The sequence below is a fragment of the Crocodylus siamensis genome, chromosome 8, assembly GCF_052110815.1.
Source record: "Crocodylus siamensis isolate JL-2025a chromosome 8, ASM5211081v1, whole genome shotgun sequence".
Classification (NCBI taxonomy): Eukaryota; Metazoa; Chordata; order Crocodylia; family Crocodylidae; genus Crocodylus; species Crocodylus siamensis.
In genome coordinates this window covers 49049347-49070456 of record NC_143402.1, presented here as the reverse complement: position 1 = coordinate 49070456, position 21110 = coordinate 49049347, and the positions used below count along the sequence as shown (strand labels likewise).

The window sequence follows — 21110 nt, the reverse complement described above, 5'->3', positions numbered from 1 at the left end:
AGATGCAGGAAACCAGAATGACATGCAAATAGAGTATTTGATAAGACAGTGCCTCTGAGCTGAAAATGATTCACTGACTGGCAAAAAAAACTGTGCTTATGTGAGGTTCAGCCAGTGAAGGGAGTGTTTCCCAAAAAGAGCACTTCCACCTTTGTGCTCTGATGTTCCACTACAACGCACCCCAGCTTTCTCTGGCCAAGGTAATGGCTGCAAGCATCCAAACAGGCTTTGCCCAGCAGGCAACAATTTCTTCTGGTCTCTGAATTAGGGGCTGCACTGGAAACCCCAAGAGGCCCCCCCCAGTGATGGAAGAAACCGGGGGGGAGGTAGGGGGGAGGATTGTAACCAAAAGCCACCAAAAAAATAAACCAATCGCCAAATACATTCCTAAACTGCCGCCTGCTGTAATTTAGTATTATGAGATCAAGAGGGTAAAATTGTTGAGGTGCCTCCTAGTATCTTTTACCAGTAATAGCATATTAATCCATTATGAGTCTTAAACATGTTACGTAATGTAAATGTAATGTCATTCTTTGTGGTACATTGCGAGTGGGAAAACCTAGGGAATGTCTTCAGCTAGAGAAAACCAATACCACGTACAAATGCCCATTATACCCAGCGACCTTTACCAGACCTTGAACTAGGTCTAGCCCCTGCCCAAAACTGCTTCTCTTGTAACTGAGTGGCACTTACTGAATGATGTAGGCCAAGATCCAAACAACTTGGGGTCAAAGGGGAATAATCCATCTAAGCAGCCTTTTAGGGGTTCTTGCCTACTCTTGCAAGATGCAACACTATTTGGTCATTGGGCCCGTCTCAGCCCACAGCCACTGGGTAGGTAGTATGCTGGGCAATGGCTGCTGTTGTTTTCACTGTCTGGCTCCTAGCTGTTAGTTCTATTTTTGTGGTGGGACAGGGCCTCACACCTCCATGAAGGTAGATCACATACATATACCCTATTGCTGCCAGCTGGTTGGGGTCAACAAGCCATTTATGGATGGCTTGTCCAAAGCCTGGAGCCACTAGGCTGAGGAGCTTGGTACCCTTTAACTGAACCCATGCAGCCCTTCTGCTCCAGGGCCTCCAGACCCAAGAGATACAAGTCAGTACATAGCGGGAGGTCACCTGTGGGTAACCCCTGCACTAGCGGCCTGGTTTTCCATACCTGAAACAGACCAAGAATTCCCATTTTTCCTCACATGGGCAACACATCACAAAGCACATCCTCTTCTATTCCCAAACCATCTGCCCTGTACCGTTGAGCCTGCCTTTGCTGTTGGGGGGACTGGGAGCAGGATTCACTCCATGCCTGACACTATGTTCCCTGGGCCCAGGTACCTCGTGGAACTGCTCTAAGGTTATTAACTGTTTGTTATGGCTGAGCAGGACTCTGGCTTAAAGCCCGAGCATACAAAGACTCCCAAATATCTGGGACTGGGACTGGGACACACGGAGCTCAGCCATCGGCGCCAGCTCGCCAAGCCTGCGCTGCCTTCGAGGCCGGTGGGAGGCAGGGGCCAGCGGCGCGGGCGAGGCCGCTCTGTACGAGGTGGCGGCAGCAATCCGGCCTCTGCCCTTCCCCAAGCTCAGGCCCGCCCGAGAAGCACAGGCTACCCTACCTCTTCAGGCCTAGCCCCTACTGGCTGGGACTTGTCACATGACAGTGGAGTGCGTTGCCTGCAGCGCAGCCGGACGCGCCTGAAAGAGGAAGTGACGCCTACTTTGCATTGGCCGATGTTGGTCACGTGAGCGAGGAGCGTCGCCTATTGGCTGTGAGGGGAGGCTGCAGTGTTGCGTTGTGCGCCTTACGTGAGCACGAGCCCCATATGTGGTGTGCCAGGGTGCAGGCTCGGCGCCTGGTCTGGGGCTGGAGCCTGGTCTGGGGGCGGCGGCGGCTGCCGGTGGGCACAGCGATGCTGACGGGCGCCGCGCACCCGCCGCGCGCGGCCAAGGGCACGCTGCGCCACCTGCGGAGCCGCGAGAAGCGGCAGGGCACGCTCGGCCCCGCCGTCGTCTACGTGCAGGTGGTGGCGGCCGGGAGCCGGGACGCGGGCGCCGCAGTCTACGTCTTCTCCGAGTTCAACCGGTCAGCGCAGCGTGCGGCCGTGGGGGGGAGGGGCGCTGATGCGGCGGAATGAGCCCTTGTCACCGGGCCGCAGCGTTGCTGCCTCCCGCCTCGCCCGCTCCCCGGGCTGGTTCCGCGGGGGACGTGGCGCCCTCAGCAAGCGGGGTGGGTCCCTGCCCCCGACTGCAGGAGAAGTGTTGTCTCGTCACAGGCAGGGTGGGTTGGTGCTGCAGACAGGAGCGGGTCCTGGCTTGCGGCCTTGTTTGACCTGCGTTTTGCTCGGCTTTGTCACGTGACAGGGAGTATAAAGCAAATGCTGACTTGGCGTGGCCAAGGACAGTGGTGCCTTCTGCTCTTCTCTGATGCCCACTTTTTTTTCTCAGGTACCTCTTTAATTGTGGTGAGGGGGTTCAGCGCCTTATGCAAGAGCACAAGTAAGTTTGTTTCTTTGGTTGCTGAATCACAACAGTTTTGATTGCTGTTCTGTACTTGTGCCATCATCATGGAGGCCACAGGATTGGGATGGATCTCAGGAGTCTTTGTCTCTTGTAGCCCTCTGCGTGGCTGCAGGCTCTGCTCTTCCTATTCTGTGTGAGGCCAACATCTGTCTAGGGAAACTTTTTTTTTTTTGGCTGTTTAAAACGACTGCTTCATATCGTACCCTATTAACAAGGAAGAACAGCTGTTCTTCTCTTCATTGGGAGGCTTTCAGAAGTTTTAAATCAGAACGTTTTTCTCTCCAGGCTAAAAGTGGCACGCCTAGACAATATCTTCCTGACCAGGATGGCCTGGGCAAATGTTGGTGGTTTGTCTGGTGAGTGCGGCAAGGAAGTATTGTTTAGCTTGCCTGTTTTGCTGTTTTCTGTTGCACATATTTGGGATTGTGTTCCTCATTACACATTATTGCAGTCTAGTCCCAAGCTTGTCCATGTTGCTTTCCTACAAATGTTAAATAAACTCTTAAGGTCTCAGATGCTGTCTCAGAGATTTATAGGCAGTGGAAGCAGGGGGCAGCTACTAAGGAGGAATACACCTCTCTGGCACACTAATGCAGGGAATCAGTTAGGCAGGCCAAGGCAGGACTGGAGCTTAGGCTGGCTACAACAGTCAAGGATGATAAAAAAGTCCTTCTACAGATACATAGCGAGCAAAAGGAAGGCACAGAGTAACATAAGGCCCTGCAGGACAAATCAGGACTGTTGGTGGCTGATGCAAGGAAAAAGGCGGAGCTCTTCAATGAGTTATTTACTTCAATATTCCTTAATACTGACCACGATAGTTCCCCCGCCTTGAGCATAGACAGATGTCCAGAAGGCACCAGACCGCCAATGGTTAGTGCTGACTTAGTTAAGGAGCACTTGGAGGGGCTGGATGGGTACAAGTCAGTCAGCCCAGATGACCTCCATCCATGGGTACTGAAGGAAGTGGCCAGTGTCATAGCTGAGCTGCTGCCATGGCTGTTCGAGCACTTGTGGTGCTTCAGCCAGGTCCCTGAGAACTGGAAAAAGGCCAGTTTGGTGCCCATTTTTAAGAAGGGGAGAAGGTATGAGCTGGGTAACTTTAGGCCAGTCAGTCTTACCTCTATCCGTGGGAAAATACTGGAAAAAATCATCAAAGAGCGCATTTGTGAAGGCCCAGCAGGGGAAATGATGCTGAAAGGAAACCAGCACAGGTTTGTCACAGGTAGATCCTGCCAGACAAACCTTATAGCCTTTTATGACCAGGTAACGCAGTGCCTTGACACAGGAGCTGAGGCTGATGTCATCTACCTGGACTTTAAGAAGGCCTTTGACACTGTTTCACATCCTGTTCTCGTAGGGAAGCTAGCAGGCTGTGGAGTGGACACTTGCACAGTCAGGTGGGTGGCCAACTGGCTTAGGGACCACACCCAGAGTGGTGGTGGACGGGTCGTTCTCGGCCCGGAAGGAGGTGGGCAGTGGGGTCCTGCATGGTTCAGTCCTTGGACTGGTATTATTTAATATCTTCATCGGCGATTTGGATGAGGGTGTGGAGAGCACGCTCTCCAAGTTCGCAGGTGACACCAAGTTATGGGGCAAAGTTAACACACCAGAGGGCAGGGAGCAGATACAGGCCAATCTGGACAGGTTGGATCAGTGGGCAGAACGAAATAGGATGCAGTTCAACAAAGATAAATGCAAGGTGCTCCCCCTAGGAAGGAGGAATCCCCAGCACACCTATAGGTTGGGGGATGACCTCAGCAGCTCAGTGGCTGAGAGGGATCTTGGAGTCATAGTTGACTCCAAGATGAACATGAGCCAGCAGTGTAACAGCCATCAACAAGGCCAGTCGCACCTTGTATATCAGCAGATGCATGACCAACAGATCGAGGGAGGTAATGCTCCCTCTCTGTGACATTGATCAGCTTGCAGTTGGAGTACTGTGTCCAGTTTTGGTTACCACACTTCAAGAGGGACATGGAGAATCTGGAGAGGGTCCAGAGGAGGGCCACTCGCATGATTAGCGGCCTTTGTGAAAGACCCTACAAGGGGAGGTTGGGAGATCTGGATCTCTTCAGCCTTCACAAAAGATGTCTGAGGGGAGACCTTGTAGCCACCTATAAGTTTATCAAGGGAGGGCAACAGGGAATTGGAGAGGCGCTATTTATCAGAGCACCCCTAGGAGTAACTAGGAATAATGGGTGCAAACTAGTGGAGAGTAGATTCAGGTTAGACACTAGGAAGACTTTTTTTTTACAATAAGGGTGACCAGAATCTGGAATGGGCTTCCAAGAGAGGTGGTACTATCACCTAACTTGAAGGTCTTTAAGAGGAGGCTTGGTAGTTACCTGACTGGGGTCATCTGACCTCAGTCCTCTTTCCTGCCAGGGGTAGGGGGTCGGGCACAATGATCCTTCGTGGTCTCTTCCAACTCTACAATCTATGAATCTTATCTGAGCAGTTTTCCACTCTGTTTTCTGTATGGTCTTAAATCTCTTCCCATTTTCTGGATTTTTGGACCACTACTAATTTTTTGTATGCTGCTTATGTGGTTTGATTTTTTTTTCTTTATTTTATTTTCTTGTCCTGTTTGTATTCTCTGTTTATAGGTGGATCTAGCAGGGAGAGAAGAAAACTGTTTAAGGGGAATGATTACAAACCTTCCAGAGTTGGAACTGTCAAGTCCTTTCAACTGCTGCTTTCCCCACAGTTTTCTGACTGTGTATAGATGTACATAACTTTCAGGTGGTTGAATGTGATCCCAGAATTTATGCATTGGAAAGAACTGGATTCAGTGGCCCAGCTGCTCATTCTAGCCTTGTGTTCCTGTTTGCCTCCTGGTTATGTAGAAGGGTTACTTTTCCCATTCTGCACATGGGGAACCAAGTACAAAGATAGTGGTGATTTGTTCCACATTTTACAGTAGTGGTAAAAATTGAATCTAAGTCTCTCCCAGACTTTTTTTTAGGTTCCTAATTGCATGACAATGCACTCCTTTTATAGTGGGGAATTCAGGTTTGTAATGGAGTGTGAATCATAACTTTCAGGGCTCTATAATGAAGGCTGTTTACAAAGCACTGTGTTCTTTGTTCTGTTTTTTAGGAATGCTTCTTACCTTAAGGGATATAAAAGTTCCAAAATGTGTTCTGTCAGGACCACCAGAGCTGGTGAGTAGTCATATTATTTTTAAACAAGGAGTTGTTAAAGTGTCTGAGAGCTGTGAGTGAAAGGCTAGTACAGGGATGGGCAAAATGTGGCCTGTGGGCCAGATGTGGCCCACCAGGTCATTCTATCCAGCCTGCAGGACCCCTAAAAAACTTAAAAAATGAATATTAATCTGCCCCTGGCTGCCTGTCATGTAGCCCTTGATGGCTTGCCAAAACTGAGTGGCCCTCTGCCCGAACTAATTGCCCACCCCTGGACTCGTACCTAGTTCTTCAGGTATTAAGTGACCTTACCTTGTAAAAAGTTACTGTGTCTGCAAGGCACTGGCTGTGACTGAAGAAACAGGACTCAGCTGTTCAGTTCTGCTTTCTGGAGTGACTTTGTAAGATGAACAGCTTGTTTTGTGGGTTTTGGGGTTTTTGTTTTTTGCTCCATTAAAATTCAGATCCCTAGATAGTAGCAGATTTGGAACCTTCATGTTTCCTAGTGCCTCATTGAGCTATTAAATACCTTTTTCTGCTGCTCCACCCCTACTGAACCCCAAAGAAATTGATGGACAGTTTTTTTGTGTTTTTACTTCTGCTCTTTAAAGCAGAAATTTGGGGTCCCTTCAGAAGTCTGAACACATTTCTGAATCAAACTTCTGAGCCTCCTGTGACTACTTAAATGTGTTTGTAGAAGGTGGAGATGATTGCATGGACTTAATGCTGGTTTTGGTTTCTGTGTTCTAGGTTATCAGTTTCTACTTTTACAGCCTTATTTCCTTCCCTTCTCTCCCTCAGCACCTATTGGAGTTTATTTAGGTTGATATGATTTGCCTGTTTGTTCTTTGGGGCTACATTCATTTCCATTTTTTGATTTTTTTTTTTCTTACTTGAAAGGAAGTGTATGCAGGACATGGAACTGTAGAGAATTCTGGTTAGCTTGTTTGCAGTGTTCTACTAATTTGAAATTGAGCCTGTGCATATCTTTGCATGTTGGGGATCATCCTACTTCAGTAGGCATATGCTTTAAGAAGTTGAACTAATGTTAAGCTTTGTACATGATTCCCTACATGCACATTCATTAATGTGCCTTTACTGCATGTTAAGTTTAGTACCTCTAATATGAGGTACTGCATAACGGCACATTAGCCCATGCTGATACTCAGTAGCAAATGTGAACATTATTTTTTTTTGTGGTGTGTGTGTTGCTTAATGCACCATAGACTAATTCTGCTACGCATTAGCCTGGTGTTTGCCGTGATGTGCTAATGCTCAGTAGACTAGGCTACTGAGCATTACAGTGTCTTGTGCCATGTGAGGTAACAGACTTCTATTTAGGAGACAATCTTTCTCTGTTGTTTCTTCTAGCAAAGCTACCTGGAAGCTATTAAAGTGTTTTCTGGTCCCCTGAAAGGAATAGATGTAGGTATGTATAGAGTACATCTGTGTGCACTTAGTCTTCACTGTTTGGAGGTAACTGATATTTTTTATAAAATTGTCCCTTAGCCTTGAGCTAAATTTCAAAAAGACTTCTCATGACACAAAGCATTAAGTAATAGGAATTGCAGCCTCTGATGAATGGGAGGAGAGTGTGTTTTTCCAGCTGCATTTATTTTGGAGCTATTGGTGTCTGGCTTTTCACGTGCCCTTGAGTAACAGAATGAAAGTACGATATTTTCCAGTGTGTGGGCAGTTGGTTGTCTTGGGACTAAGTTTTCCAGTATCAGGAGTCTGTACCCATTGTCCTGATTAGAATTTGCTTTTAAAATAAAGTTACTTGCCTTGGTGATGAGAATGTACAATGGATTCTTTCACCTTAATCATGGGTTTAAACCAAGCACAGTGCAGCCTGTTGACCCATTTTTAGAAATGATTTGTTTCCAGTATGGTTTCTGGTTCACAGCTGTGTTGCTCAAATGTTATAACAGTCATTTATTGTTTGAAATATGAAGGCCAAAGATTGAACAAGTATGGAAAACTAACTCCCTCGCTGTTTTAAAAAAAAAAAATCCCTCCAAGTGAGAAGAGCATGATAGAATATAAGAATTACTGTAGTGGATCATGTTATTGGTCTGTCTAGTTCAGTATCATGCCTTTGACACGATTTTTACTAGATGCTTCAGAGGGAGTTACAAAACTGCTTTGTGGGCAGCTGTGGGGTAATTTGCATTCAGAGAAGATTTCTTGAAGATGCATTTTGCCAGGGGAGAAGTTCGACATTGCCAGCAGTAACTGCCTAACAAATATCTGCATTGAGTCTTCAGAAATGAGATACATTTTTAAACAGAAAATACTTCTTTCCAGGCTATTTTACCAACTGGCCAGGGGTCTACTGTTTCTGTTGACTTGTTAATATCTGCCTTGGAAAAGTTAATAGTCTCTCTAACACCTACTGTTTTAACTGTTCTGTTGGTAGCAGTGCGACCCTATACAGAGCCAGAGTATAAGGATGAGACTATGACAGTTTATCAAGTACCTCTTGTTGGTGAGTATAAACAGTGAATACTAATAGCCAGGGTCGGTTTGATTTAAATCAGATCCAGTTTAAATCACTGGTCAGGAAGCCTTAATTTAATCATTGTTTTCTACAAAAAGTGTATTCCTGTTATGTGATATCCTTTATTCATTTAACTTTTTGAAACTTTGTACTTTTAGAGAAAGGTAAGGGCTTGACCATGTGTTCACAAACTTAGAGAGACAATAGGGCGTATGGGTGGGTAATCAGGTCTGTTGTCTCCCACTTCCATATGTTGCTATTAACAAGGATGACAAAGTTGTCTGGAGACAACTAACTACTCACCCTGTGCCTGAAGAAGGGTGTTTGTGCTCAAAAGCTTGCAAAGAACAGTTTCCCCAATTTAGTTGGTCTAATAAAATATATCACAGCTACCCAAAAAACCTTGTCTGCTTCTGGTCTCTGGAGAGACAAATCCACAGTTTGAGAACTGAAACTAAGCATCACAGAGATGCTTAATGGGATCTTCTAGACTGAGCACTGAGTCCTATCACATGGACAAGGGAGAAGAGATTGATGTCATATATCTTGACTTCAAAAAAGCTTTTGATCTGGTATCCCATGATCACCTCTTGGCCAAACTGCCCAGTTGTGGCCTTGGCTCCACCACGATCCGCTGGCTGGGAAATTGGCTTCATGGTCGGACCCAGAGGGTTGTGATTGATGGCAGTCAATCATCATGGTGCCCTGTAACCAGTGGGATCCCTCAAGGCTCTGTCCTGGGACCCATACTGTTCAACATCTTCATTAACGATGTGGACATTGGAGTTAGGAGTGGACAAGCTCAGCAAATGGGCAGACGAGAACCTCATGGTGTTTAACAGCAAAAAATGCAAGGTTTTCCACCTTGGGAGGAAAAACCTGCAGCACCCTTATAGGCTTGGCAGTGCTACATTGGTTAGCACTACAGAAGAAAAAGACTTGGGGGTCATCATTGACCACAAGATGAACATGAGCCTGCAATGCGATGCTGCGGCTAGTAAAGCGACCAAAATGCTGGCGTGCATCCATAGATGCTTCTCGAGCAAATCCCGGGACGTCATTCTCCCCTTGTACTCGGCCTTGGTGAGGCCGCAGCTGGAGTACTGCGTCCAGTTTTGGGCTCCACAATTCAAAAAGGATGTGGAGAAGCTTGAGAGAGTCCAGAGGAGAGCCACGCGCATGATCAGAGGTCAGGAAAACAGATCTTACGATGACAGGCTGAGAGCCATGGGACTCTTTAGCTTGGAAAAGCGCAGGCTCAGGGGTGATCTGATAGCCACCTATAAGTTTCTCAGGGGTGACCACCAGGATCTGGGGGAACATCTGTTCACCAGAGCGCCCCAAGGGATGACGAGGTCGAACGGTCACAAACTCCTGCAAGACCGTTTCAGGCTGGACATAAGGAAGAATTTCTTTACTGTCCGAGCCCCCAAGGTCTGGAACAGTCTGCCAGCGGAGGTGGTTCAAGCACCTACATTGAACACCTTCAAGAGTAAATTGGATGTTTATCTTGCTGGGATCCTATGACCCCAGCTGACTTCCTGCCCTTTGGGCAGGGGGCTGGACTTGATGATCTCCCGAGGTCCCTTCCAGCCCTAATGTCTATGAAATCTATGAGTCCCGTTGGGTAGAGTGTTTTTCTTTAGCGGTGCACTGATGTACTGGATGCTGCTGTCCAAGCTGTCGGGTTGCATTCTTGGGTGTGTGCATGCTATGGCTGTGTGTATGCACACAGCATTTATCGGTGATGTTATTAGCTACATTGCATCCTGTTGGGATGCACACTGGCCAAAAAGAGCTGATTCCAATAATGTCAATTTTGCTTTTATCTGTGCTGATCCAATATGTCATCAGCATATCTGTGCACCTCTAGTTATAACCCCTATTCCGTGATGATATCTTTAGAGCTTTAGTGTATGTTTAAAAAAACAAAACAAAAAACATTTTTAATTTAAGTATCTTAACAAAAAAACCCAATAAAATACAACTAAATAAAAACATCTGGTTTTAAAAAAAAAAAAATCAGTGTTTTAAATTTTGGGGGTGTGTGCATTTTTGTTTTTTAAAAAGTTGATATTTATTGACCATAATAGCAGGATGCCTTGATTATCTCAAGCTACAGATGGGGAGAAGTGGTGCTGCCTGTTCAGGGTTTAACTAGTTATTGTAACAAGCTACTCTGCTGACCCAAGTCATAATTAAATAAAGGTTGTTCCTTAGTTTACTACCTTTCTACTGAGAGTGTTTCTTTCAAAGAAATATAGGCTAGGGCAGCTCTGAGGGGTCTGTCTGGTAAAAACACATTGTGTCCACTGATAACTGGTAACATCCTGCAAGTATTGATGTCCAGAAAAGGTTTTTATAATTCAGACTTAGACTACATAATTTATTTGTTTTAGTCATAGCAGGCATCTACATGACATGCTTTACTACACATTATACTAATGCACTGTAAAAGTGTCACTGTCTACACATGTGCAGTGTCTACATATGCATCTATGCTGGAGTGCCCCTTGGCTGTTGCAGGTGGGCAGAGCAGGGCAGGAGCTACCCTGGATTGGGATGGTCCTGTCAGGCTCAGTTTGCTCCCAACAGGATGCATGTTAGATGAGTGCTAGGGAGTGCATTAATGAGCCTTAATTTTCTGCACAGCCACGTTCATTGCATGTGTAGATATGCCCATAGGCAACTGTGTACACAACATATGCTTAGGTTTGACAGGATTTTGATGCTTTTGAAATATCCAAAGAGCCTAATGAATCCAAGCAGATAAGGCTTCTTGTAATGAACAGTGTACAAAATACAGAAGCAAGGAAGGGGAGCTCCTTGATCCCCGTTTACTGTATTTACTTGACTAGAAGATGACCCTGATTATAAGATGATGCCCCCAATAATTAGATTTTATGCATGGAAGATTTATAAATTTATTATAATTTTCCAGGTGTAGAACTTAGTTATTGGAGGTTTGGCTTGAATTTATTCCCCTCCCACTGCTACAGAAGGGGAAAGATTTCTGGGGATGGGGGGCAGGTAGCCTTGTTGTCTCTGCTACCCCTGGCAGCTCCCTCCCCTTCTCTTTACTGTCAGACCCTGTTCTCCCTGAGCACATGAAAGTGAGGAGCAAATTTGAAAACAGCTGTGAAATTAGACATGACTCTAGCAATTTGAATAGTACCAGTGCACTTGGGTAACCATGCATCATTTGTGGATAAACTTTTTTTTTTTTTTTTTGAAACAACCACACATTTTTATCACAAGTACTCCATAAACACACTTTTGAGCAGCACTGTGGTGCCTGTGTTGGTGTAGAACAAACCATGCATGATATTAGTTTGAGCCAAAGGCTCGTAACTTACCACATAGTCTGTTCAGCAGGGCCCCATCAGAATCAACGGTATTTCAAGCCACGGTGACCTTGCATCTCAGCATTGCTCAGTATAAGCATGTACTCCAGATACTGTCGTGTCCTGTCGTCTCCCCCCTCCTCCCCCCCCCGTACTAGTTAGCTCTCGCTCATTACTGGAACTGGGTGTTCTTGTGACAAGTTTTGGGATGCTCCAAAAATATGTGCAGGTGAGATGCAGGGAAACTAGGACCAGCTTCATCTCATGGAGGGCAGGGCCAAATGAATCATATGCGCTGGGCTGAGATGGAGTGGCAGAGAGATTCTGGGTGAACTATATGCAGTGTTGTGGCTTACTACGATTTTAAAGAGTTGGTGGTGAGAGGGACTGCACTTAATGGGTATTACCATATGTCTATTCAGATGGGCTAAGCTATTTTTGTGGCAAGTTACCATCAGCATGTTTACCCGTTGTGGGCCATGTATTTTATAGATGTGCGTGGTGTGGGATACATTTAATCAATTTCATAGTTTCTGTTACTAAGAACATGCTGCTTTTGGCAGCAGTTTAATTATAGATAGTGAATTCAGTGAGGTTTCCGTGTATCAGATCATAAGATAAGGGGCTTTTTTTTCCATGCCAGTTGGAGAGGAGGGAGCACATCTTGTATTTGGGTAAATATGATAAAACGCTGCAAGTTATTGTGCAGGCACTCCAGAATAAGATTTCATCATTCTTGTTTCTCATATTCTTCCCTCCTGAACAAGTTTTTATTTCTCTTTGGGTCTGGGACAGGAAAGCAGCCAACCAGCAAGTCTGAAGGGCATTGGATTCCTGAAATATCATCCCAAAGTAGTGGCAGTCCAGAGCATACTCGCGCATCTCCTACAGATATAATTCAGTGTCTGGAGGAAGACAAAAATGAAGAGTCCCTGAATAAAAAAGGTGGAGGAACTTGATTTTTAAGTGATGTCATTGAAACCAATAACGGTATCAAAAGTGACTGTATTTGCTTCCCCTTTCAACATATCTTCAGGACAGCTATATGAAAGGCTATACAGTGTCTGTATATACTACAAAGGGGCAGAGGGATAACCTGTGCTGAAGAATAACACAGTGGCTGGATGTGAAGTGAGATGAATACAGACTAGAAAGAAGCAAAGTCTTAAAGTTGGTGGTAGTTCCAGTAGTTAATTGTATACCTCAAGAGAAGGTGGATTCTCTGTCACTTGACGTTGTTCGGTCAACATTTGGTGTCTTTTATGTATTATGGGCTTGATGTAGATAGAATTTTCTGACCTAGGTTATGCAGCTGGTTGGTGTGAGTGATATTAATGATTTGTTTTCACATCAAGCACTCTTCTGCTCTTTAGGTTTTTTGCCTTCGTATATGAATTCACGAACAGGAAGGCATGAGACTGCAGGTTCAGTTAACTTTAGAAGAAATTGGCATCTTTGGTTTTAAAGAAAATAATATTCATGCTAGATAATTCCATGTCACTGCTTTTTATTTTTATTTTTTAAAGGATATGGCAACCGAAGATTTAGTAGCAGAGATCCAACTCTGGTCGTGGCTTTCATCTGTAAAGTAAGATTTTAAGCAGGCTTTAAATAGTTTTCCTCTAACTGACCAATTTAATTACACACACCACTTCTTAGCACAGATGGGACTTTTTACACAACTGTTTTATACTAATATTTTTATTCTACATCTCTGTGTTCTCCTTAATAACATTTGAATTGGAATAGCATTCTAGTGTTTCAATCATAGGAGTGATGTTCAGAAGATGGAAAAAAAAAAATCTATTAGTTACTTGGTGCAAGAAGAGTAGATGGATGCATACATATTGTGTTTATTTTCTTTGTCTGCTCTGTTTTTCCTAGAAGAGCAAAGCTAGTGAGATTATAAGAAGGGATATATCAAAGAACTGAAAGCTGAGTAACAGGAGCTTTAGTCACTGAGTGTGGAACTCTTTTAATGGTTTGTTTGTTTTTTTAAATACTTAATTCAGCTGCATAACTTAGAAGAAATTTTCTTGTTGAAGTTTGAGGCTCTGCCTCTATAGGTTAGAGTTCATATTCATGTATCTGGGTGTTGTAAAGTAGATCAGCCACTGAAAACTTTTGGGAGGAAATTGCCTCTTCATGCTTCATAAAGAAATCAATAACTATCTTAACCACATTTCTTGTCTGTTGTCTTTTTTTTTTTTTTTTTTTTTGGCTGTATTTAAACCCAGTGCATGCTGCTGGTAATAGCTCTTTATGAGAGAACTCTACTTTCTTTTAATTCTCAGCTTCACCCAAGGAAGGGGAACTTCTTGGTGCTTAAAGCAAAGGAGTTGGGCCTGCCAGTGTAAGTACAAGAGCCCTGCCTTTTGCTCAGGAGAGTTCCAATTGCCCACTCTTGGTATAACTGTCTCTTGTGTTCTCATTTTTAGTGAAACTGCAGCCATTCAGCCTATAATTGCAGCTGTCAAAGATGGAAAGAGCATCACTTTTGAAGGCAGAGAGGTATGGTGAGACTGTGCCTTGTGCTATTAGCTGTTCAGCCATGGTGTAGGCTGGGTGGAATCCATGTCAGGGTGGACATTATAGTAAGCAAATGGCATTTTTGTACACTTTTTTTTTTTTATAGAAATCTGCTTCTTGGGGTTGGGAGACTGCAGTTATATTCAGAACCTTCCCTTGCCACCTGCTGGAAATGCTAATTTGAACCTTTCCCCATCCATGCTTTATCCTTGAGTATCTCAGCCCTGCATATCTTCTGGGGTGCTGTAATCTCCTTTGGTGGTAGTTCTACTTTTTAAGCTTTCTGTGTTTCACCACCAAATCATTACAGTAAGTAATGTGTTTTCCTCATGCTTGTTATGGCAGGCAGAAACTGTCCTGTGTTCTTTTCGATAGTACGGAGAGAGGAGATGGTTAGAAAAAAACATACTCTGAAATAGCTGTAATGTGTGCTAGTCGTGTGTGTCCCTTCAAACCCGTAGTGGTTGATCTGTTCTAAAGATTTGAACTGGCAGTAGTCTGTGAGCTTATGAACTTTAGTCCTTCTTTAGGTAAAGGCTGATGCAGATTTTAAATTACAAGATGCAGGTGTGCTTCTCCCACGCATGACCCAGAACAGTTATGGGCTGTCACTGCACTTAACAATTCTTAACCTTTCTGTTACTTTCAGAGTAACCTAAATGGCTCCCATGTTAAGGACAAGCAAACCTTTAATCTTTTAGGTTAGTAATTGACATGAGGGAAAGGCAGCTCTGGATATCACTAGTCAGTCAGTAGTAATTGGCACCCCTCTGCCACTTAACCACATTCTTTACTTTATTCTCTAATAGGGGATCTGTTGCATCAATGGCACAGCAAAACCTTTTAATTCATATAATAAACAAGGGGAGCAGAAGCTAGGAAATACCAGAATGGGAACTGTATTCACATTTGCTGAAGAGTAAATGCATAATGCTCTGTTAGTTCTTTTGAGATCTCTGTCTGGCTGAGAGATGAACTGAACTTACTGATGGAAGAGCAGAGGCTACTGGTTATGTTGCTGAAAAGCATTCTGATTCAGAAATCAATCTAGCACGTGTGTTAGGACTCCATGTAACTGTTATGTACCGTATTGCAGATTTTGCCTGAAGAGATCTGTTCTCCCCCTGATCCAAGCTCCATTTTCATTGTAATTGAGTGTCCTCATGAAGGCTTTGTGGATGCCATCTGTGAAAATGACACATTCCAAAGGTATGGAGTAGAAGTGCAGCAATATATTGGCTGCAGATGGGATCGGCACCAATAAAAGGAAAATTAACATTATTGGATATCAGCTTTTTTTTTGGTCAGTGTAGCTGACTTAATGTTCACCGATTAAATATAAAGTGCCTTCTGCCCGGGTCCTCTGGACGCTGTATGTATGCATGCACGTGGCCAGGAATGTGGCCGGGCAGTGTGGAGAGCAGCGCCCTGCAGGTAAGTTTGTGGAATGGACGTGGAGGGGGGGCTGTAGATCAAGACCTCCATGGTGAGGGAGGAAGTGGGGCTGTGGTTGGGGGTGTCCAGCCAAGGTGGTGAATGAATCTGGGGTGGGGAGCAGGATGGAGCTATGGATGGCTCTCCCAGGGTGCACCAGGGGGCTGGGGTGGGTGATGGCTTCCCACTGCTGTGTGCACCCCACAGGGGAGCAGGTGGCCCCCCCCCCCCCCCCCGACTTATGTGCGGGGCAGTTGCGAGTTGCTTCCTATGGGCTCAGGGCTCTCCACTCATCTGCCTTTCCCTTTGAAGCCCTGTGCTGGCCACACGTCCCCTGCCTGCCTGGCAGCAGTGGGAATGACAAGTGCCTTTCCCCGCCCCCCCAGTGGCTGGGTGGACAGGGGATGCGTGGCCAGTGTGAGACTCCCAAGGGAAAGGCCGCAGAGCAGAGACCCCCAAGCCCACAGCAAGCAGCCCTTGTCTGCCCTTGCCTACTGGAGCTTTGCTCCAGTTAAATGCCCCTGCACTTAAAAATGGTGGTGGTGGTGCTTGAAATAAGGCTAATTTAGCGAGCTTTAGTTCAAGCACCCCAGTACCATTTTTAGGTGCTTGTGACGCTGATCCCTTGGATGCGCTGCCCACAGCTCTGTCTTGCTCCCTGCCCTACTCCCTCATCATTGGGTCCTCAATCTTCCCCTTCCCCTCCACAGACTTACCTGCAGGGTGCTGCTCTCTACACTTAACAGGAATGCAGCCAGGCAATCGGTTTGGAATTGGTATCAGCCAATATGGTTAGCTAATAATCGGCTATTGCTGTTGTCCATGAAAGTCTTTATCCATGCACTCCTAGTATGGAGGGTGGTATGGATGTACTCCCTGGCATGCAGGGTGAAATTTTTGCAGTTTTGGTATATGTAGAGTTGGTGACACTTTGAGTGATAATTGAGTCATATTATAATTGTCGTCTTTCCTGATGCCTTTGAAAATCTACAAATGACCTGTTGAAAGAAAGATTTCCAAAATGGTCATCAGAGATGCTGCTAGTGGAAAGGTCTCTGAGAGATGGCTTGCTCCCTTTGGTTTGGGAAGTCTAGGTTTTGTTAATTTTGGAGATTTGGCTGATCTGACTTTTAGAGGGCCTTCAGTGAAGGACATATTGCTTAATGAGTGGTGATCAAAGATATTGAGATTTCCATCCATCTTCTGGGATTGCTGGTGTTTTCATCTCAGAAAGTTTAAGGTACCTGTGTTGGGTAGTAGGCTACTTTTTTCTAGGGGTGAGGTTCCTGATATTCCATAGATACTGAATTTACTCATTTCATTGAGAGGAGAATTGTTTTCCCCTTTCACAGCAAGATAGTGGAAACTGTATTAAGCAACTTACTAAGGCTCTCCTAGAGTCTTTCCTAGAATTGAAATGCGGAGTTCAGGGCTCCTTCATTCAGTCCTTGCTTTTAACTTCTGTGTTCTGTTTCCTTCCTGAAGTACAATATTACGCAGTTTGAAGTACCTGGTAATAGGTTTTAGAGGATGTGGCTATTTTTGGTGAGGATATTCTTGTGTAATGTGTGCATCAAACGTGTACTTTTTTCCTTTCCTGCTAAATGTGTTCTAGGTATCAAGAGGGAAAATCTGAGGATCACGTGGCCTTGGTTGTTCACATAACCCCCGAGTCTGTGCTTCGGGACAGCCGGTACAAGCAGTGGCTAGAAAAGTATGTGGCTTTCACTTGATTGATTTGATTTAAAAATGATAGCCTTACCTGAAGCATAACCCACAGATATTCTGATTCCAGGCTCTGTCTCTAAATTGTAATAGGTACCATGGTGGGTTCGAATGTTTTTGTTTCAGAGGAGCATTTGGCCACTGGCTTGGGATGCTTTGTGAGGGTTATCTGGCTAGCCCTGAGCCTAGGGCAAACGTGGCTTATGCTTAAATGTACTTTTTACTCCTTCCACTTTCCAGGTTTGGATCCAAAACTCAGCACTTGATACTTAATGAAAATTCCAATGCTGTGCACAGTCTGCGCAGCTACAAAGTACAAACCCAGCTGAACCTCATTCACTCGGAAATCTTTCCGTTGTTGACCAGCTACCAGAGTAAGGTAGGAAGGAGGCACTGGCTAGTCTTTCTACAGGTGATAGCCTCTGGTTTTCCAGAGGCAAAGTAAAATGCTTAATTGTTCCGTTTCTACAAACTCTTCAGGAAGAAGCAGCTAATTTTGGCATACCTGTTGTCCGGGGAGAATGTCTCCTGAAATACCAGCTGAGACCCAAAAAAGAATGGCAGAGGTTGGTAGGAATTGAATCCTTTTCTTGGTTACACTTAAACTAAAGTAGGTGGTTTGGAGAGGATTTCTGTGGGAGCAGAACTAATTTCATAAGCTGACACCAGGGTTTAGGCCAAGTTTTGCCCTTCAGCTAGGGAAACAGTGATTTAAAACCAGCGTTGTGTTCTTCTAGACCAGTCTATTCTGGGTTTGATCCATCAGGGGCAGCTTCAAGCAGTTGGTTAAGTGTGAGGTGGAAGCTCTTTTTTATGGGTCCCAAATGATGGGTGGGTCACGTTGTGCAAAGTGCTGTACAAACCTGTATTGCATCTGAACATATGCAGTCCAAGTGGGAGCCAGACTGTAGAGGACAAATCTATAGAGAGAGAGAGAGGTGGTTAGCCTGAAGTCAGTCAAAAGGCAAGGGAAATGTGCACTTTCATAGACTAGCTAAATAAGTTTTTGTCACAAGATTTAGTGACCCCAAGTTTACTTGATCAGATTATCTCTTTGTATTTCCATGCTTTCTTAAAAGTTCTTCTGAGAACAGTGACCTGAGGGATCAGGTTGCTTCATGCTTTCCTAGGGTGTGGAGAGGAAGCTCTGGCCAGAACAACTCCTTTTTAAGAGGTCTGGTCTGATGAGGGGCCAGATCCTGTTGATTCTACTAGGTGCTTAGATGTGATCCTATTTTGTCCTTCTGAAGGCGCTGAAAAAGTTTAATGTACCTGCTTTTGTAATACACCATCATCTTAACTTTAAGTGTGCATCATAAAAAGCTGTCAAACAGGGGGGAGGAGCCATCCACCTTTTGTGTTTAACTTTTTCAGGGATTCAAGGATGGACTAGGTTATCCCTAAGGGCCCATTCCTCAGAGCAAGTTACTATGTTGCTTTATGCTTCAGTTTCCCTGTCTAAAGGTCTGGTGTCATGGTTGAGTTGCAACATCGGGACGTTTAGAGGATAAGAGTGTGAAAAATACATAGATTTTAAGTGTTTCCAAGAAGGCTCTGTATTTCTAAAGGAACTACCTGGTTAGAGCATAGCTAAAAATCCTAAAGGGAACTCAAAAAAGGGATTGTAAATGTATTCAGGCTTCCCTTTTATCTTAGTGGTTCCTAAACTGTAGGTTGCAAACTACGGTGTCTCTCAGGTACTGTATGTGCTTTTAACTACAGGCAGAGCTTTACCGTGCCATGGCTTCACCACACTATTTGTACAACTGCCTGCAGTTACCCTGGAGATAATGAAGGGTAAAGAGGGGCAACTTGGTCTGGGTTAATTGCAGGGTAAACTGCTAGTTTCACCATTTTTGCTGGATAAGAGTAGTCATATGGATGGCTATTATGGAGCAAGTGACTTGCAGTGAATCGCCACCCTCTTCTTTTTTGAGGGCATGAGAACAGCAATGACTTGTATACAGGATTGCAAGGAAGGTTGGACTGTATGTGGGATTGCAATCAGAAAAAGTTTGGGAACTGCTGCTCTTGCTTCATCTTGTTAAAAGACTTCAAAGCCTATCCGTACCTCGCATATGCTCATTTTAGTGATCCTTGTTATTTGTGCACAAGTGAGCAAAGATTTTTCAGGCAGTAGATACGCAGGGTGTGAGCATGTAATTTTATGGATATGCTGCCACTCTCAGTTGGGGTTCTGGAACTCAGTCTCACAGAATTGTATGTACCATATATTTTTTGCTCTCTTGGCTATAGTGCCAGCAGATGCACCAGTGTTAAGAGTGTAATAAAACCTTTTTAACAACATCAGAAGCAGAAAGCCAGCAAGAAATTGGTGGGACCATTGAATGACCTGGGTGTAAAAGGTGCTCAGGGATGATACAAACATAGCAGAAAAACTAAACAAATTCTTTGTATTGGTTTTTACTGCAGAAGATACTGATAGGATTCCCATGCCCAGATTAATTCTTCCTAGGAAATAGACAGGGGGGATCCAGTTGACATAAAATATATTTTGGATTTTTAGAAAAGCTTTCGACAAGGTCCCTCAGCAAAGTCTTTTAAAAATCTGAGTTGCCATAGGATTGGGAGAGTTTTCCCGTGGCTTAAGAGCTGGTTACAAGATAAAAAGCAAAGGGTAGGAATAAATGGTTACTCTTCAGGATGGAGGGAGGTAAAAAACGACCATAGAGTAGTCCCACAAGGATCTGTGCTGGGTCTAATTCTCCAATATTTTCATCGATGACCTAGAAATAGGGTGCATAGTGAAATCTCCCACATTTTACTGCTGATAAGTTATTCCGGGTAGCTAGATTCCAAGCTGATGGTGAGATCTTCCTGAAACTCCTCTCCAAGTTAAATGAATGGGTGTGGCAGGGCTAGTCCTGCAGGGAGTGTCCAGTGCCCCCAGCAGCCAGCTAGTTTACCCCCACTCCCTTCCTAGCTTCTCTCCATCATCATCTGTTTTGCTTGCTATGTTTTGATGGAATCAATTAAGCAGGAAGCTTTTTGAGCTTCGAAGGAGGTGGTTTCCTTTGGGCTACTTGGCTTTACCCCTTTTGCACTTATCCAGGCCCTGATTCTCTTGGCCAGGGCCTGATTTGTTCTAGCTGCTCCCTTCAGCCCTGGGCCCTGTTGGTGCAGCCTCAGCTCTCTGGTAGCAGCACAGCACAGCTGGGGATTGGATTCCACAGTAAAGCTCTGGCCCTCCCTATCTCTCAAACTGTGATGCCGCCCCCCCCCCTTGCTTCAAGGCATATGTTGATCGGGGACCTCGGTTTTCTCTGATTGGGGGGGGGGAAAACCCCAAATTAGCATCTTTTCCGCATTTAAAATGAAACACCGCTATATACATTTATAGGTATCAGTGGAGCAGATTGATATTTACAATTTTAAAGGAATTTTGGGAGCTTTCCAGTGCCTCCATCATTAGAATAAAAATACCAAAATCAAAAGCCAAAATATATAGGCGTTTAGAATTTATTTTATCTTGGAAAATCAGAGCTCTCCCTGTCCATTTGTTCGCCAGGACGTGGGTCCAGTTGCAACTGTTGCCGCCACTGCTTTGTGATGCTGAGCAGCCCTGATATACCAGTGTCCTGCCCATGCTGTTGCTCCTTGCTCCAATGCTGCAGTGCCCCTCACTCCTGACCTATAGCTCCCTGCCACTTCAACCCTGCCAGAGAGGGCCCCCAGCTTCCAGGGCTACAGGACCTGCTGGCTGCATCTTGTCTGCTCCCTGCTCTGTGCCCCCTGGGCACCAGCTGCAGTCCACCAGCAGTGCCTGAGCCTTGCCTGCTGTGCATGGGAGATGGTGACTGCTGTGGTTAGAGGCAGGAGTGCAGAGCACAGCCAGACCGGAGCCTGTGGGGGTGGGGGGAGGAGGAGGCAGGCTGGCTCTTGCAGGGC

At 45.1% G+C, this 21110-nt stretch overlaps 1 protein-coding gene across 1 annotated transcript in view; it reads left to right on the top strand.

Moving 5' to 3' along the window:
• The first annotated feature begins 1779 nt into the window (after positions 1–1779).
• ELAC2 (elaC ribonuclease Z 2) overlaps positions 1780–21110 on the top strand; it is a 39003-nt gene continuing 19672 nt past the window's right edge. The window contains exons 1-14 of the mRNA XM_090059437.1: positions 1780–2086; positions 2449–2499; positions 2809–2879; positions 5626–5690; positions 7041–7098; positions 8089–8157; positions 12309–12458; positions 13040–13101; positions 13808–13866; positions 13952–14024; positions 15139–15251; positions 17092–17190; positions 17442–17580; positions 17682–17767. Coding sequence (XP_089915563.1) covers positions 1827–2086; positions 2449–2499; positions 2809–2879; positions 5626–5690; positions 7041–7098; positions 8089–8157; positions 12309–12458; positions 13040–13101; positions 13808–13866; positions 13952–14024; positions 15139–15251; positions 17092–17190; positions 17442–17580; positions 17682–17767 — 1355 coding nt within the window. The 5' untranslated portion in view covers positions 1780–1826. The remainder of the gene's footprint in view (positions 2087–2448; positions 2500–2808; positions 2880–5625; positions 5691–7040; positions 7099–8088; positions 8158–12308; positions 12459–13039; positions 13102–13807; positions 13867–13951; positions 14025–15138; positions 15252–17091; positions 17191–17441; positions 17581–17681; positions 17768–21110) is intronic.